The 18,292-nt window shown below is 42.2% G+C and overlaps 2 protein-coding genes across 2 annotated transcripts in view; both read left to right on the top strand.

Moving 5' to 3' along the window:
- The window catches only part of LOC306934906 (lactase/phlorizin hydrolase-like), a gene marked incomplete at both ends in the record, with an annotated part of 64,562 nt that extends 63,120 nt beyond the window's left edge, over positions 1 to 1,442 (top strand). The window contains one exon of the mRNA XM_079517716.1: positions 1,366 to 1,442. Coding sequence (XP_079373842.1) covers positions 1,366 to 1,442 — 77 coding nt within the window. The remainder of the gene's footprint in view (positions 1 to 1,365) is intronic.
- Positions 1 to 18,292, top strand: part of hdac4 (histone deacetylase 4) — a gene marked incomplete at its 3' end in the record, with an annotated part of 212,896 nt that overhangs the window by 18,227 nt on the left and 176,377 nt on the right. The window contains exon 2 of the mRNA XM_079517717.1: positions 1,366 to 1,654. Coding sequence (XP_079373843.1) covers positions 1,633 to 1,654 — 22 coding nt within the window. The 5' untranslated portion in view covers positions 1,366 to 1,632. The remainder of the gene's footprint in view (positions 1 to 1,365; positions 1,655 to 18,292) is intronic.

Here is an 18,292-nt window from a genome sequence, read left to right on the forward strand (position 1 = left end):
GTGAGAGTGAGTGAGATCAAACCTCTGACACTACACGCACGCACCGCACGCATGCGTTTCTCATGGGCCCATGAAGAACTGACTAATTGGTCACATGTATCATATCCTCTCTGTCGGGTCTCTGGACCTGTTCATTTTCAGTGTTCACATTCGCTAGTAGCTAGTAGCAGTGTTCAAGTAGCACTTTTGCACTGTGTTTCGAGCTTGTGGATCTGCTACTTTTGACACTTTGTTGTGACGCTGTAATATGATCAAGTAGGGTCCATTAAACTACGAAAAAAGTTAAACACAAAAAGTTAAAATATGGAGATAAGAGGTTGCTGCCCGACAACAGCGATATATTAGTATATTGCCCAAAAGGAGATGGTGGCACCAGAAGCCCCACAGCAATTTATAGACAAACCTTGTGCTTTACTGAGTACATTTTCTCGCTGTATTTTATATTTTATTGCATTTTATTAGCCATACAGTATGTGGTTGTATCCAGTCTAAATGGTTCTCCCAATAAAGAGGAAGATGTGAAACAGTGTTTACCCCTATAAGTTAGGCGACCAGATCGACACCCTAGTCCATACTGACGTGATTGGCTGCTTCTAGCCAATGGGACGAAAAGCAACGGCAATGCTGCCTCTAGGCAATGGGAACCAATGGGAAGGGGAGGGGCAAATATCCATGGCACTGATGACAGCAAAACAGGCTGCAGAGCAACGCGCATGCTACAGTTATTTGATGTTTGCAATGTTTTGAAACAGCGCAGCGCAGCCAATCCAAAGCCACAACAAACCTCATTGAACCATGCACAGAATCAATGTATCGTGATTTGTGTCGAGTCTCTGTGTACCACCGCTGCACTGCGGGGACGGGCCAGCGTTACTAGCAGCCCGTACAGCCAGCAGCAGCAAGAGACAATGGTGTGTGCCTGCAGAATACGCTCCAAATCAATTCATATGCCTAGTTCAGTCTCCAAAGCCCGACAATACGTATCCAAATGGACTCGCCCAACTTGAAATAGTAGTTTTCAATTTCTAATATTGTTGTATAATTATTTGCGACAGGGGGACAACACAGCGCTTCTTACACCTGACACATTATTACTATGTAACCATGCCTTGTTCTTTCATATATGGCTGTCCTAAGTCAAACTTCCACATTTTAGTTTTGTGGACACACCAACACCAGCAACACCTCATCCAAGGCAATGGTTTAGATGTGCTATTTCCACGATTTCAATGGATTAAGATGAATGGAAATGCTTCTGACGATTATGCGAAACAACTGCGATTATCGCAAATAATTGCGATCAGGCGATTATATATGTAATGGTTGTGAGTGACAGGCCTACATGTTTGTATCCGTCTCTTGCAGCTCGCTTAACCTGGGCAACACAGGAAGGAATCCAGCCGCCAGATCACACCTCCGAGGTGTCCACCAGCCACGCATGAGACCTTGGTAGCTGCCACCTGGCAGCAGTAACTCGGCCAGGTGGCTGATGGTGGTCAGTCCACCTGCCACATAGGCACACCGAGGACCTCACTACCGGGGCACCTCTTCACCTTCTCTGCCCCTCGTCCTCTTCCACTCACACCTCATCTGCTGTCACGTCTACCAACGGTGGCATTGAGCGCCGTCGCCATGAGTTCCCACAGTCGGCCGGGTAAGTTGGCTAATGGCCTCAGTACTTTACAACTGTTTTCAACCAGTGGTCTGGGTGACCACCAGTGGTCCTTGAGGGTGTTCCAGGTTGTCCCCAGCTAAATGATGGAGAGTTGTTAACCGAATGGACCCTTGTAGATCTTTAACTCTTGAGAGTGTAAAATTAAACTTGCGCTCTTAAGTTAAATTATTGTTAAACATCTGCATTACTTAATTTACAAAAGTCTACACAATTAGAGAATGTAGAAGAATTGTTATTTTGTTATCTCCTATATGGCACACAAACTACTGACTGAATGAATGTATTCTGTGCATGGGCAGTCAGTGATGAAAGTTATGACAACAACCAGTTAACCAGTTTTGTCTGCTATCTGTAAGGCAAACTGCTCCACACCATACTCGACTATACTCTGCCTCTTGTCCCCCCCCCCCCCCCCCCCCCCAGCCATTAAAGGTGTAGTAAACAGCCATTTTAACAACGGCTTATGAAAACAGAGTTTATGCTATTATTATTATTATTATTCCTCACTCTGGAAGATATAGTTGTTGCCACTTCCTTAGGTGACATGTTGCAGAAACCCTAACCTAATCATCCTGACGATAAAATAAAAATAAATGGCCCACAGGTATGATAGTATGTAAACCTTCCTTTATTTGACATTTGAGATAAGGTAGTGTTGTTTGGTTACAGATTTCTAACATTAGAAGTCTCCGACATTGAATCCTGAAGTATTTACTGTGGAGTCTGGAGGCAACGGGGGAAGGAATGAACTTGTACTGTAGACACTACCAAGCCAGACAACTCTCCGCTGCCAAAGCCTTGACATTGTTTTGGTTAATAGAGAACCATGCGGCTTGGAAGTATTGCATTGTGACGTTTCTCTGTCTGGGCTAGGTAGATGATGATTGATTGCACCTCGGTGACTAAACCATGCTGGCCTTTTAGATTGTGGATTCTCTGCTGTAAAGCTCTTCAATCTTCCATGAGTGAAATGAGTCTGAATATGGTCAGGCAGAGCAAACTGTCGTCTTGTGTCATTGTTAAAACAACAGTGTTGTAGCAACTGCTCCACTCTGTAGCATGGTGCTAGGCATGTTTGTGCGCATTGATTTTCTTGTGGTTCATTGTCTTCGAAACAACAGCATGAAGAACTAAAAAGGTTTTTCCTCAGAACAAGCATTCCTGAATAGTCACAGGAACTGTTCCATTTCATATAGTGTAGTTTTAAAATGATTCTTTCTGACAGTGTTTGACAGATAAGTCACACTGGGACATTGTTAATGATGATCTTGTTTCTGTCAATCCCTCACACAATATTTATACTGTTGCTCTTGCTCTAGTTTTTGTGCTCTGTAACCCGCTGGCTCATATAAACAATGCAGAAAGGTAAAACACAACTGCGCAGTAAACTGTGCAGTAAACTGACAGTTGGCAATAAGTGGGCACGGCACGTCCATTGCAGGGCAGAGCAGTTACACACTGAAAAATGCAATGCATTGTTATTTTAAATATGTGTAATATGTGGAAATGTTGACACATTACATACATACTCATTGACCCAATTTCAACCTATCTTCATATAATTGGTCCTCACTAATCCTCATTAACACAATCAGCGCCGAGATTTCTTTCAAAATAGAAGCTCGGGTGCCGGGAAGATAAAATAGAAGCTCGGGTGCCGGGAAGATATGGCCGCTTTTACTCTGTAAGCCCCCCCCCCTTCCCTTCCGGACAAAAACCGGGAGACATATTTTTGCTTGCTTACCTCGCTAAGATTACGATATAAGTCGCTGATGATCGCTCGCTTCATATTTTGAACGAGAGGCATGTTGAAGTCAGAAATGAAGAGCTTAGTATATCCATCTGGTCAAAACCCTGGAGAGCTCCTTAGATTACGTCCGAAACGGTTGAGAAATTACAGAGTTACTGTGTGAGGGTCCCTCTACTGTACCCTGTACTGTACTGTACTGTACTGTACTGGCACACCCGAAATCATCATATATACAGTTAATATGTGCATGTGTGTTTGTGTGTGTGTTGGGTTGCGCACAGGTGGTGGAAAAACAACCATGCTATTTTCGTGCTCAGAGTGGGTGTAAGAAATTACATACATTGGAAAACAAATGTTTAAGAACTAGTGAAAATAGCTCATCTATAAGATCACGGCACGGCGCGACGTGTTGTCAGCTTGTAGATCTGCTATTTTCACTAGTTTGGGTCCAGGGGAAATGTCTAATTTCTCTTTTGGGTCTCAAGCTAAAAAGTTTGGGACCCACTGGTGTACACCATCTCTCCTTTCAGGCCTGCCTCATAATACATGATTATGTTTTGAATGTTTTCCTTGACAGTTTCCTGAAAGCAGTGAATCAGATTAAAGATTACATGAGCTGCTTATCTCTGCACGTTTTATTGGTTTCCTGTAAGGGAGGAAGTTATCAAGTAGCCATTTTAGAGGGGCCCTGTTGATGAAAGGGCACTATGCCTTTTTTACTCTGTGAAATGTCCTCAGAATTGCCTGCCTCCAAGCTCGAGCTCTCAGCATGTCTGAAACAAACCTTGTGTACCACACATTGTCATATGAGGTACACAGAGAATGTACTGTCTTCTCTGACGAGTATGTATCTGTAGTTCAGTTAACAAATGGTTATACTTTAACTTTACTAAAGGCCTAAGTTAAACAACTTAGGCGTTTGTTAACTGAACTAAAATTCTTCTTCTTTTTTTTCCTGCTTACTCTTGACCTGTCAAGTTTCAGCTTGCTCTTGACTCCTCTGTTTTTGCTGTGATTTGATGAATATCAAGTCTGAAAGTTTTGTTTTTCAATCTACTTGTAGCTTCATTGTTGTTGAAGCCGTATACTTTCTGGCTCGTTTTGGAAGCTGGCTCATGAACTACTCGGCGACCAGACGGTGGTTGGCATTTTAATTAGCACTTAATATGGAAGGGCAGGCTGTTCCAAAGTCTAGACAGTTTTTCAGAAAATCAGAAGTTTTAGAATGAATCGCGATTTTGATTCGGTGACATAACTGACAGCATGCATAGTTTCACAGTACAGTATATTCATCTGACACATTGTATTTGAGCAGTTGGAGCTTGTTTACAGTGAATAGAATAGAATGTAAATACAGTATTAATCCCTGAGGGAATGGGGTAGTCCCGGTAGTGGAAAACATACAAGATTATAGTAGACGGTATGCTTCTGTATCACACTGTATAAATATAGGGGTGCAACATTTTCAGAAATCGCAAAAATAACTCTTCTACAAACTTCATTTTGAGCTTGTACAGTATATAGATCAGTTATTTGCCAGCATTGTACGATGAAGTCCAAATATGGGTTAAATGGTTAATCTCTGTGAAATATGAAAGATCACATAGAATTAGATTAAAAATATATATCTAAAAAAATTAAAAATAATAATCGATAGATGCAGCCCTATAATATATTATACAATCTGTATTCAAGTTTCAATAGCTGTGTGCCCTGGAGCAGCATGGCATACTGTACATACAGTTACAGTATGAGTGAGACTGCAGAGGGGCGGGCACAAAAGGATGAGATGTGTCAGCTGAATGATGCACTCAGTGGGGATAGAAAGAGTGCTGTGGCGCGAACTTCCGGTTGTCATGGGAGAAAACGACACAGCAGTCGGCCTCATGTTTCCCAGCATTCCTCCTAGCTTTAATTTGTGTATGGCCAAACACTGCGGTGGTCCAAAACCATACATGGAGAGTATGTCAATAAAGGACATGTTCTCCAGTTTTTCCTGTAACCACGTTTTCATTGGTGAGATGTCTTTCTTTTCTTTCTTTCCTCGTCCAAAATGGGGGATTGGCAGAACCAAAATATGACCCGTGGATGAAGAATTGTGGTCTCGCAAATTTAGTTTGAACACCGCAGCTCCAGCGAATGCATTCATCCACTTCCTCTAGTGCTTGTTCAGTCGTCAATGCGAAAGCATGACATAATCATAGAGTTCAAACAAAATGTTGACTCAGGAAAATAAAGCAATTCCTCAAATTCATGTCCCACGCAGCCTGAGATTTTCTGTAGTAGTTTTGCATTTTAGTATTTTGCGGGCGTTTGCAGTCCGTTAATAACACAAATGGGGAATGCCGAGGGTGAATTGGACAGTGGTTTCTTTGCACGCTTAGAAAATGGATTCATTGGGGTGTTTAAACTCAACCAATCACAACTAAACATGCTGCCTACGCAGATGCGTTTTTTTTTGTCTGAATCACAGCCATGGAGGGGTTCTGGCATTCCCTGCTTTCTGCTGCTAAGGCTTGGCCGACAGATGTAGACCCAGACGCAACAAAAGCCTGATTGTGTTCTCACTTCCCGAGCATGCTTTGGCCTTCATGGCCATGTTCAAGGCGATGAGGTCACAGCCATTGATTAATTGTTGTCGCACTATTGGCCCAGCACAGGGCGATTTGTATTGCTGCTGATACCTTCACCCCTTGCTGGCTGTGTGAGCGGAGAGCCAGTGTCCCGGGCCAAGAGCTTGTGCGTCAAACTGGATGCAGAGCAGCCCCTTTTTAGGCTGAACACTGCAGGCAGAGGCCATGTGTTACATTCTCTCCCTGAAAGAGGCGATTCACTCATCCTCTGCCTTTGGTTGTTTATGGTTCATAAATGTTTTGTAAATTAAATGTTGCCACATTTCCTTGCTTTATTTCCCACTTTCTAATGATATGTGGGTTTGCTCATTCTCATTCCTTTCCCTGAATATGTTGAACGTTTTTGAAGAAGACCCCTTCAAGAGGGAGAATGGGATTAGAAAAATATTGTTGCCTCCTAAAAGGTGGGGAAATAATTCAAAACAAATAAGGTAGACAAGTGCTACTTTCCACTTATTGCACAGTTCCATCATCTGTCTTGCTTTTGGATCAAGAATGTGCTCTTGGGCCAAGCAGATTTTTTAAGTGTAACCAGCATTCGTGGAAATTACATTGTTTTTTGTGGCATGCTGTCTTCTCCAACAAGTGAGAGATCTTATTTGTTTTAAATATCACATTATGTGCATTGTAGTGGATCGGTTGTAACTCCCAGAAAAAAGACAAGACTCAAGGCTCCTTGAATAAACTAAACAACACATCCAGAACATACATTTGTTGGTGTTATTTATTTATTTGGCGTTCTGACTGGTTATTGAGTGTGACAGGTTTTTTTGAAATAACGTCAATTTGACTGCTCATACCTTCTGTGAGCAGTTAATGTTGTCCTCGGTACCGCTCCCAAGTATGGCAAACCGCTTTTTACATATCCGACATGTCGTCCTTTCCCATTCTAAAACCAGCATCCTATTTAGAACACCGAAGGGCCTTTTGTGTGACTTAAACTTGGGTGGCAACAGCTGTCTTGGTGACACGCAACTTGGCATTTTTCATTTCTCAGACCATAGTCATGGGCCAGGCCCATGACTATGCAAACTTGGACACACAAGTGCACACAGACACAAATGCAGTACAAATTCAATGCACACACACTCCTGTGCTGCCGTCTGAGCATGCCCCCCCCCCCCCCCCCCTTTCTCGCTCTCTCTCTCTACCTCCCTCCCTCCAGCAGTGGGTAATTGCTGGCAGGTCCGTGCTTTGGGGGGTGGGGTTGGAGGGGACGTCTTGCGTCAATACTTCGTCATGAAGGGCAACTCCCCTGCCTGGAACACAAACAGAAAAAGTGGGCCTGCTGCTTCTGGAGGCCTTAGTCGGCCTGTTAATAAAACGTTTCAGGTCTTGGAAAGTGTGCCAATGAGAATGCTATTGTAGGGTTTAGTTGGTGTTGGTACATTCATTGTGTAGCAGTCTAAGCCATTTCTTTTCCTTTCCTTCCTGAGCTCTAATTTGGGGTATTTATTTTGTAGGGGCTTGGTTTAACCTCAAATGTGGTGGATATGTCAAAGCCTAGTGCATTGGTACGATTTGTCGATGTTGGGTTACTCCTAATCTCACATCAAGAGTTCCCTCATATTCTAGTGGAAATGATTGAATCATGGATAACCAGTTAATGCCGAGCCTTACTGTTGGACGGGGGTTGCAGTGGCTCAGGAGGAAAGGAGAGCGGCTGCTTTGGAATCAGAAGGTTCCTAGTCGGCTCTCCCTACGTTGTGTCGAACTGTCATTGAGCAATATAGTAACCCTTAACAGATACCGATGAGCAGTTTGGTGTCTTTCTTGCGTGGTTGCTACTGCCATCGATGTGTCAACGGGTGAATGTAATGCACATTGTAAATTGCTTTGTAAGTTTGTATAAAGGTGCTATAAATGTACCATTTACTGAGTGCTCGGCATATTTCTTGCAGGTTAGTTGGTGTGTCAGTGCCTCAAGATAATGCGCAGAATGTGAGGGCTCTTTCCCCTCATGCAACTATAGCTCAATCGTCTCTATTTTTGGACATCCCTTTTTCAGTATCGCATCCTGTTCCCTGCTACTGTTCTTTGATCCTATGTGTGAAGACGTATTGTGCTTGCTGTGTCCTCTGGTTCCTGTGTGTCTTGCTGTGGTCACAACATGATGTGAAGGAAAATGAGGATGCAACCATTGGACAAAGATGACTCTGAACTTGGCTGCTCTGTTAATGCACATTTTACACACTTATTTAGCTATCACCGTAAAAATATATTTTAGGTTATTTTAGATGTTCTAACTAACAAAAAATACAGAATTAATTCAGAAAGACATTATTTATTGCATTTTGATTAGCTGCTGATTAGGCTGCTATTCAAATAAAAGACAAACAAAATTAAAATGAATTAAAGCCACTCATGGTACCTTTACTCTTATTCTGACTGCATACATTTGATTAAAGAATAGCTATGTCAGTTTAAAAGGAACAGTACTCATTTAAACTCAAATAGGTAATTTAATAATACATATTCAAGCCATATGTTTTGTTCTTGATACTGTCCTCCTGCACACAGGTACAGACCTGTATTGGCTTTAATGGTAAAGTAATGTCTCATAAATAAGATGTTACTTGGGTAAAATGGCCTCATACATGTTTGTATGATGTTTGTATGATACCATATGATTCTGCATTATGTGTCATATTTTGCTTTGCAGTCGCTACTGTGCATAAGCAACTATCATCAGATTGTAAGGGAAGAGAGATTGCTCACTCCTCACTGTAATTACACTTAACACTGGAAGAATTATAGTTCAGTGGGAAAACACCCATGATAAATTGCAAAAAACTCTAGTGATTAGTTACCAATTTGATTAATCGATTACTAAATTAGTTGACAACTAATTGAATAATCGATTCGATTACGATTAATCGATTAATCGTTGCAGCCCTAATAAATACGTACATTCTAGATACTGTTCCTTAACTGGGAGGAACTGAGCTGTTGGTGAGAAATGTGGAATGGAATTTGGTCCTTTCTCTGCCTCCCGATGCACATGTAACCTGGCAGCACCAGGTTGCCTGGCAGAGAGAGAGAGGGGAGTTCGCTAGAGAGGAGTCCATTTTGGGGAAGAAAAAACAAACAAACAAGAGAATGGCAGTTCCTAAGCTCCCCTGAGTCCTCTCCAGACTGTTGATCTGTGGCAGATGGCTGTGAATTATTTATGTCAAGTTTGGTGGGAAGTGTGCAGCCAAGTTCAGATTTTATCCCAGAGATTATTCCATATCGGAGATGGAGGGACAAAAATTATTGAAGGCGTTGACATGAGTAAGCACCTTAGAGAAAACAATGGAGGGTAAACAACCAATGCCAAACAAGACTACTGTAATCCTTTCCTCCAGTATGACTGGTGGAAGGAGTGCTCCTTCCTTTTACTTTTACGGCCGTGTTGTTTTCTCAGTAACTTTTTTGCGGAGTGTAATGTCATAAGAAATCAATGAGAGACTAATGTTTGTCTGCGTAATGCATATTTCTCTGTTCATGCTGCATAATGCTTGCTTCCACCGGCTGTGTAACCACTTTTGTTTGGTCGAGCAAAACAGCTTTTCAGTAATCAATTTCAAGCTTCAGCCACAGCGTTTGAGGGGAAACCAAAAAACAGCCACAGTACAGTGTTTAATTCACACCGATGGTTTTCTTGTGTGTATTTGAAGTATGAGAGGCTCTTTAAGTCTTTGTCATTTGCCCTTCCTTCTCTTCTGTCACTCTAATTTTCTATCTCTTCCATTCTCTCTGTCTCTCTTGGTTTTTTAATCGTCCAACTTGTAATAAGGACATGCGTGTAGGCGATATCAAAAGCCTGCAGTGCTGGATTAGGAGGGACCGGCTAGCGTCTGGTGCTGGCTGCTGGAAAGTGGAGCATAATCTTCAAAAGAGGAGCTTAACCCCTCGTGGCCCTTACTGATGATTCCTCATTTACAGGGGCCACAGTCACATGGAAAAGGCCCAGGGTGTTAATTGATATGTTTCAGTCTCCGGGTTTTAAAAGTCAACTAAAGATGATTGAAGACAGTCGAGGCGGAAGGCATTATCGAAGTTCAGTTTTGTTGCTCTTTAGAGTCGGATAGAACGTGCAGAGAGGGCTTTCGCAGACGGCTGGCATGCATTTCTGCTAGGCTGTTCTTCTTTTAGCTTGCAGCCCTGTGAAAAAAAAACGTGTTTTTGCTCATAGTTGAAGTTCGTATGTTATGATTCTCCAAGTTGTCAGAGCAGATACAATAGCTCCCCCTCATATCTGCACTTGATGCAGCTGCGCGTCACAGAAATGTTATTGTTCTCATTCATCCTTGGCTCTGCAAAGTTTTCCTCAATGGAAAGATGGATGCACAGGCGGAATGAGCGGAGGACCAGACTAAACAGAAGCCTTTTACAGTACAATGGCAGCCACTGTGGAGTAATAAGATTACCGCCTCCTTATTGTCTTTCTCTCTGCAGTTTTCCAGAATATTCCATTCAAGTAATTTCATTGCCAGATGAAACAAGTGTGCATTTAAGTCTTTGGAGGAATTTATTAAGCATTCAACAGATCTACTTGCCGGAAGGGAAGATGACAATTGAATTAGGGCTTTGTGCTCAATGTGTGCTGTTCTTGAGCTATTCTTTCTCAAACAGTCAAAGATTCATTTATTTTATTTATTTCATGCACTTTAATGAAGAATCTTTGCTGTCGGGCGAAAATCTTGTATGTCCAAAATCATTACTTTTCATGAAAAGTCTGTGTTCCAATGGATCCAATGTTGTTATTTAGTCACATACTCTTGTTAAATATTTATAAAACTGACTTTCAGACTTAACCACTTAAACACTATTTTGGGCATGTCTTTATAATAGCAACAATAATTCTTGCAATACAATCTCTCCAGAGTGGCTGCAAGCTGCAAGCCTCCCTCCCTCCGCTGGCTATGTGACTTCGGCGCTCTATAGTAGGGAGGATTATATAAAAAAAGTGATATTTGAATTAAGTGAAATCACTGAATATACCTTTAAAACGTAAATAAATATTTGAAGGGAATCATATAATGTAGGCACAGAAATGCATACAGTAGACATCCTACCTAACCGATTTTTTTTTTTTAAACTGTAGGTTACTACAGTTTCTGACCAGTGGACAAACCCATTATTGATATTGTAATCATTATTTATTTATGAATGTATTTCTACTAATAAGAAAAATAAGAAAAGAAGTTTAGGAAAACCTTCCCCCCCCCCCCACATGTGGCATGATTAGCCATATAATATAAAAAACTGGGTTAACACAGCAATTTCTCAAAAACTGCAGTTTCTTTTACTCATAAAATGTCCCTGGAACTCATTCAAACGACCGCCAGTGAGTCCCACGACTTACTCCATTGAATACCTAGCAACATCACTGCTCCTCGTAGTAAATTGGTTTTGAAATGATGTGAATTAAGAGAACATGTGTTATGTCTCCCGCTTTTAAATGTTCTCTGTCTTCAAACCTGCATCTCAGAGAGGCAGTGTGCCTTGAAGTTTTAACATACCACATGTGCTTGTGCTTGTGGAAAGAACGTGTAATTACATCTCACTGGGTTTTATAGCAGTGGTTGACGCATGAACATCAGTGGTTGTAGCTTAAACATGAGGCCATGAGGGGCGGACTATGTGGTGGATCGTCACCCATGCACAGACACCGCTACTGAATGGCAAAGCATTGGCTTCTATTGTGGGGCGATATGGACACAATCAAATATGATATATTTTTTTAAAACAAACATCTCAATATTGTGACGGACGGTGTTTGCTATTTATTTATTTTCTGTTTCTGTTTGGGTTTTCGGATTCTGTTTGAAAATGTGTGTTGCCCAAGTACAACATTGGGCTTAATTGATTCAAATCAGTGAAAGACAACACCTATACTATACCATATGTTGTTACGCTATCCAAAATCCCAGACGATTTCTAGTGTCATACACAGCATCGATTAAAATATCGATATACTGTATTGCCCAGCACTATTGGCAACAGCTTATACAGTAATGGCACATGTATACAATTCCCAGAGTAGCCCAGCTGTTCCATGTCTGTGCAATAGATACAGAGATTAAGAACGGACAAGACCTTGAAGATAGCCCCATAATGACTCGCATCTGCTCCCAAGCTTATGAGTGAGAGTATGAGAGGTCAAGTTGACTCCTTTTCTACGACCGTGAATCCCAACATTCCTTATCAAGTACACAAACTCCAGCATAGTTAAAGGAGGGGGGGGGGGGGAATCCATGCAGGCCAATCTGGCTGAGAGATGGATTCCACTGCCTGGATTTAAGCAGAGACAGCAAGGGGCGAATGGGACGGGGCAGGTCGATTTCTGAATATGAAATCCTCCAGCCTCTCCGTTGGATGAAATCAAAAGTTCCCAGTGGTTACACAATCAATCCCCTTTAGGTCACCCTGGGTCTCGTTGGGCTGGATGAACTTTTCCAGGCACTAATCCGCAGATAAGCTCCGAAAAGGGAGTCTTTCAAACTCTTGGCGCTGCTATATTTACCATAAACTCAACAAAATGCCACATATTGTTTTGCATATTGTTGCCCCTTACGCTTTTAAAGCCATAGTGCCATTTTCCTAGCCTGGCATGGTCAGACTAATATCACTGCGTAGATATTAGTCTGGAACTTCGGTGTGGAAGATTTATTTCCAAGGGGCAGTTACAGATTCCAACGTCACAGCAAAAAAGTACTACTCACTGATTGGCCACCGACAACACTGGGGTGAGCAAAATGTAATTCAAACTGAGGAGTGACAGTCCAATCTCCTCAGGGATTTTCTTTTTTCCTGTGGCAGATTTGTCTGCAGTTTCCAGGCTACCATTTTACCTGATTTTAAAGATGCGGGTGTTGGCTTGCATGGTATCAAACAGTATAGCTATAATATGAGCAGCAACCAGAAACAGGTGCATGTTTATGTTACAGTCATCATTAAATAGAATGAAATAAATAAGGATTAAATGTGTTCAGATTGCAGATAGCAACACATAAGGAAGATGGAATACCCACAAATTACAACGTGAAATATGCTCTCTGTTTAGTCCAGTGATCTGCAAGAGCCCAACGCATCTTAAATTATGACTTATTTATGGAATGTCTTAGATTTGTTTGTTTTTATTTTAATTTCTTATATAAAAAAGCTATATATATATATATATATATATATAATTAATATTGTTATTTTTAAATGTAGGGAAAGTAAATGGGATTATAACTCCAGTTGTCACTGACGGATCAACGCCTCTCAAGGCCCTGGCGCTTCACCAAATCAAAAGGTCTCACATGTGATTCAGCCAATTCATTAATTAACATGCGTGCGTTCAGTGTTCCGCTGCGCTGCCCGCTGACACACACGACACAGCCAGGCACTGGGCAGTGCATGGGCACAGCCTTTCCAACTTCAGTCTCTGCTAAACTACTATGTAAGACTGTCATTTTACAAATTACAGAACTAGGAGATTACTTTATAGTACAGTCGTTAACAAGAAACATGCATGGCAATGATGAGATGGGGGAAAATCAATGCTGTGAAATTCATGTAAATGTTTCACATTTATTTTCTTATGCTGTTTTCAACAGTCAAACAGCTGATTGATGCACCATAACCTCCCGAATAGCTTACAAGGCAGCGAAACAATATAGAAGCCACGCACGTGTTACAATCTCACCATTGGTCAGGGTCCGGTTGAAGAAAGACTTTGAAAAGCGCCGCTTCTGGTGTTTTATACTGTTTTTCAGATTGACTAAAGTCACCGTCTCTGTTCTGGCATGGAACTGCATGGCCCAGTGTTAATCCTGTAGGCTAGCGAAAGAACCGTGTCCGAGCGAAACAAACAAACAGCCAACTCTCCAATTTAGCAACACAGCTGCTCAGGTCCAACTAATCTCTCTCTCTGCGTCATGACATCACTGAGAAATTGAGAATAGAAGGAATCTATTGGACATAAATAAACAACCGACAATAATATGATGACTATTGTATTACTAATCATCCATCTCATTGTAAGTCTAGGCTTTTTTTTTCTTTTTTTCTTTTTTTTTTCATTGTTAATCGGGGCCTGCGAGTTGTCACCCATAAAAAATGGTCGGTGACCCACAAATGGGTCCCGACCCACTGTTTGGGAAACAATGGCTTAGTGGATATTGAGATAATAAGTTTGTCTCAGTCAAATTCCAAGCTAAAATCAGCTCAAAGTAGTGCCGTTTTGCAACGAAGAGCTGGGCTGCTAGGGGACACTTGTGGCCACTTATCTAGCTGCAGCATATCTATGGATGCTGTCAGTGCAGTCCCGGTCTCTTGTTGCTGTCAACTCTGATAAGGCCATGGGAGTGCACAATCACATCTTTAATCTGTGCAAACCTCCTCGCTACCCAGCTGCAAGTTGCAAAAAAAATAAAGTCAGCTGGTCTGATCTGCCTGCTTATCAGCAGGGCTGTGGAGATTCTATACACAATTCCTAGAATGTCACAGAGACACAGAGAGCCGACGTCACTCGCTCATTCCCTGGTTCACGGAAGTTTTTCCCTATGGAGAAGAACATTGGGTCATATAAGAATTGTGGTCCAAAAATAAACAAACTGTCTTGGCGATATTGTATCGTTTATGACAATCAGTCATATTTGATAGTCTGTTTCTAGCGAAAATGTAACTAATTCGGCAGCAGTAACATTAGTGTTTTCTCTCAGTCAGTTGATTGTTCATATCCATATGAGTGAAACGACCAGGCTGATTTGTTTATTTTTCAAACATTATATGAGGCTATATAAAATGGGGTGATTACAATGCAAATAAAATGTATGAAACCTTTGGACTTAAAACCCTCTACCGTTATTGACGTCAGACTCCGGTGCTCTATTACTGTACATGAATCATATTTTGTGGCTTTAGGAGTTTCAATTCTCAAAATGTCACTATTTCACGAAAATAGTTGCCACAGCCCCCTATGGTCCATGTGCACCATCCGGGCCATTTGTGAGGGGAAAGCCAACTGTGATCCAGCTAAAACAACCCCAACAGCCAGCAAAGGGGAAATGGTGAAATAGTTGCCAGGGCTGGCCATTGTCTCTGTGATGCATCCCATATCCTGTGGTGGCAGAGCAAACACACGTGTAAGCACATTCACACGTGTCTGTGAGCACGCACGCATGCACGTGTACGCACGCACGCACGCACACAAGCGCTGGCGAAAATGCATATGACAGTGAAATTAGCGATTAGAAAATACAGTGTACACACACACACTGATTGTAATGACAAGACTGTGACAAATTGAATCTGCAAATAAGCAGAATACGTCACTTGAATTCGTTGGAATGAAGATGCAAAGTCCTGTAATCCTCAAGCTAGCTAATTTGCCCATCCCAGTTGGAGAGGTCCTGTGTGTGCACTGTGCACACTGCTAGACTCTTTGGGGGAGAACAGCTGTTGTCCGTATGGCTGCTGTTTGGTGGGCTCACATTCTTCTGCCATCCTTCCTCCCAACATGTTGCTATATAGGGCACCCGCCGTCCCAGTACCACATGTTACCAGTTGTGTTTCTTTACACATTTAACTTAAAATATATATTTTTTCAACCAAGAGTTGAAATTAGAGATTATAAAAGATGAGTGTTTCGTTTTAGCGATTTTCACGACTTTCTTTTGTGGATGTGTGTCCCTGTGTCTGTCTATTTAGAGTAGGACACACACACACACACACACTGCACCGCTCAGTTCGCAAGGGTGCATTTTTTTTGACAGGTGGGCGGGGGCATTGTGTTGTCGTAGGCTCAATTGTCAGTTTGTCACCACCCTCTTCACATTTAATTAGAGTTCTCATTAGGCCTGAAAATTAAAGCACCGCCCTACCCTACCCTACCCTAACTGGGTCGGCCCGAGGCTCGGCCCGACCCTAACAATTAGCATAATGTTAGGCCCGAAAACCCCAAAAAGCCAGAGTGAAAAAGAGAGAGCTAGAGAGAGAAAGTACAAATGTTTGTAAATGTGTGCATGTTTTAGGCAGGTGTGCATGTTTAGCCAGTTGTATTTTGTTGATGGAAATGATTGTAATTTTATGTTTATGTTTTTTGTGTGTTTGCAGAACCACACACACATGCTTTCTGTACAACTCTACGTTCTTCAGTAAAACCCTCAACCCAAGTGCTTTGTTGTTCTTGACCGAACCACCAGGAGCGGTGTAAAGCTTCCAAACCACACTACAAAATAGCCTCTCAACCCCATACGCGTAATGTGCATCACAGACTGTGTCCAAAAGAATAGACATACATGATACATACCACCAATGCACTGCTCATGGTGTGTCGACAGCTTACAAATCTGTTTTTTTGGACACGTATAACAATGAGGTGCGACAACGGCTACAATACTAAGCATTTTGGAAACAAAATAGCCTGCACAGTGGACTAACATTCATGTAACTTGCTTGTAGCTTACGTATATGCAGTGAACATTAACGTTTACATTATATGGAGCGTTTTCCGGGGTGACGTTGATTGATTAGGTCAGGAGGACATTAGGTTATTATTAGTGCAAGTGGTACCTTGTTTCATGATAAGTCATTCAAGTTTCACGATTACACAAGCACATGGCACAGACACAATACACCACTTACAGCCTTCCATTGAAGGCTTTTCCTTCCCGGGTGGGCCGGACTTTCACCCTATAGTTTTAGTCTGCGATGGAGGCACGCCATCTCAAGCAAACTTTTTTTTTTTTAATGTTTTTTTTGTGGCTTTCGCCTTTATTTTATATTTTTTATGGAGGGACAGACAGTAGGCTGACAGGAAATGGGGAGAGAGATGGGGGGGAGACATGCAGTAAAGGCTGTCGGGATCGGGAGTCGAACCCACGGCACACTGCCAGACTGGATTACCAGCCAAGGTGCCTGGACCGCTGAGCCACGGCCCAGGCCCATCTCAAGCAAACTTGAGCCATGAGAGACCACCGAGCGAGCTAAAGCGAGGGAGTTGCCGCGTCAAACGCTGCAAAGTTTGCTTATGCCGACTGTGCGCCTTTCTAGTTGCAACCTGATAGACACAGAATAGTAAATCCTCGCCCCCCCTACAATGAACACAGCTGAGTGCTCCCTACCCCTCCTTCCAGCCCTCCCACCCAGGGAGGAAAAGCTAGGCTGGGGCGTTGAATCAGTAAGTAGTGGTGTCCCTGTCCCATTAGGCTGACTGTTGACGACTAATTGGCTCTGTGCCAGCCAGGGAGAGCGATTTGTAAATAACACCACTGTCATTAAAGTGTCTGATCCCAATTCCATGAGAGCCTCTTGATGATGGCACAACAACATTAAGTGTATGTTGCCATAGGGAAGTTCCCTTAAGGTTATGGAAGTGAACTTGTGAAGTACAACCCCTAATATCTTATACTTTGAAAATGAAGTGATCATGACAAAATAGGAGAGTTCTGTACTGTAAATTCTGTTCTGTAAGTGTTAATCCTACAATAGCCTATATGACTGGAAGTACTACATTTATTCACATAGCAGCTCACAGAACCCTTTTATTAGACTAAATTACCACCATGACAGGGTAGTTATTAATTTGCTTCACCAAATGAGACATTATAAACCCACTACAAAAGTCTCTAACAGCTCCCACAGGATTGTGACACATTATAATTCATGTAAATTGTGCTAAAATGTGTTTCAGCCATTAACGGGAACGAACCATTTACATCCAGACATTTTTCAGTTGTGCTCCCACAATCTCTGCCTCCGAAATCTACACGAGAGCATCAGGTTCAGCTGTGCTCGTCATCAGTGAAACTGCACAGAGCGGAGGTGGAACCCTGTCATCCTCCCACATTCTTAATTTACCAGACTCCTCTCGCAGCCATTAGCATAGCCCTGAAAGCTCATTTGTTTTGCTATCAGATGCCAATGCCTATTACGGTAAGTAAGCACACAGATGAATGAAACGGCAATGGTGCGCAAGCAGCTTGTCGTCTAGCTCGAAAAATGAGCTGACGGTTTATGCACAAGCAGAGGTTAATGACAAAAATCCCGGGAAAAGCGGGATCCTGAGAGCAATGACATGTTACTACTGACGTTTTACTGTCAGATATAAGTTATCGATCAGCGCCTTAAGAGCCACTGCATGCGCAATGTGTCCAGGATGGAAACAAGAGTTGTGGGAGTCAGAGGAACGTCTCTCCTTTCACGCAGAGAAAAAAGAAAATCAACCGCGACCATTGGTTCATGAGTTAGGGACCATGG

The sequence above is a fragment of the Electrona antarctica genome (assembly GCF_951216825.1).
Source record: "Electrona antarctica genome assembly, chromosome: 13".
NCBI lineage: Eukaryota > Metazoa > Chordata > Actinopteri > Myctophiformes > Myctophidae > Electrona > Electrona antarctica.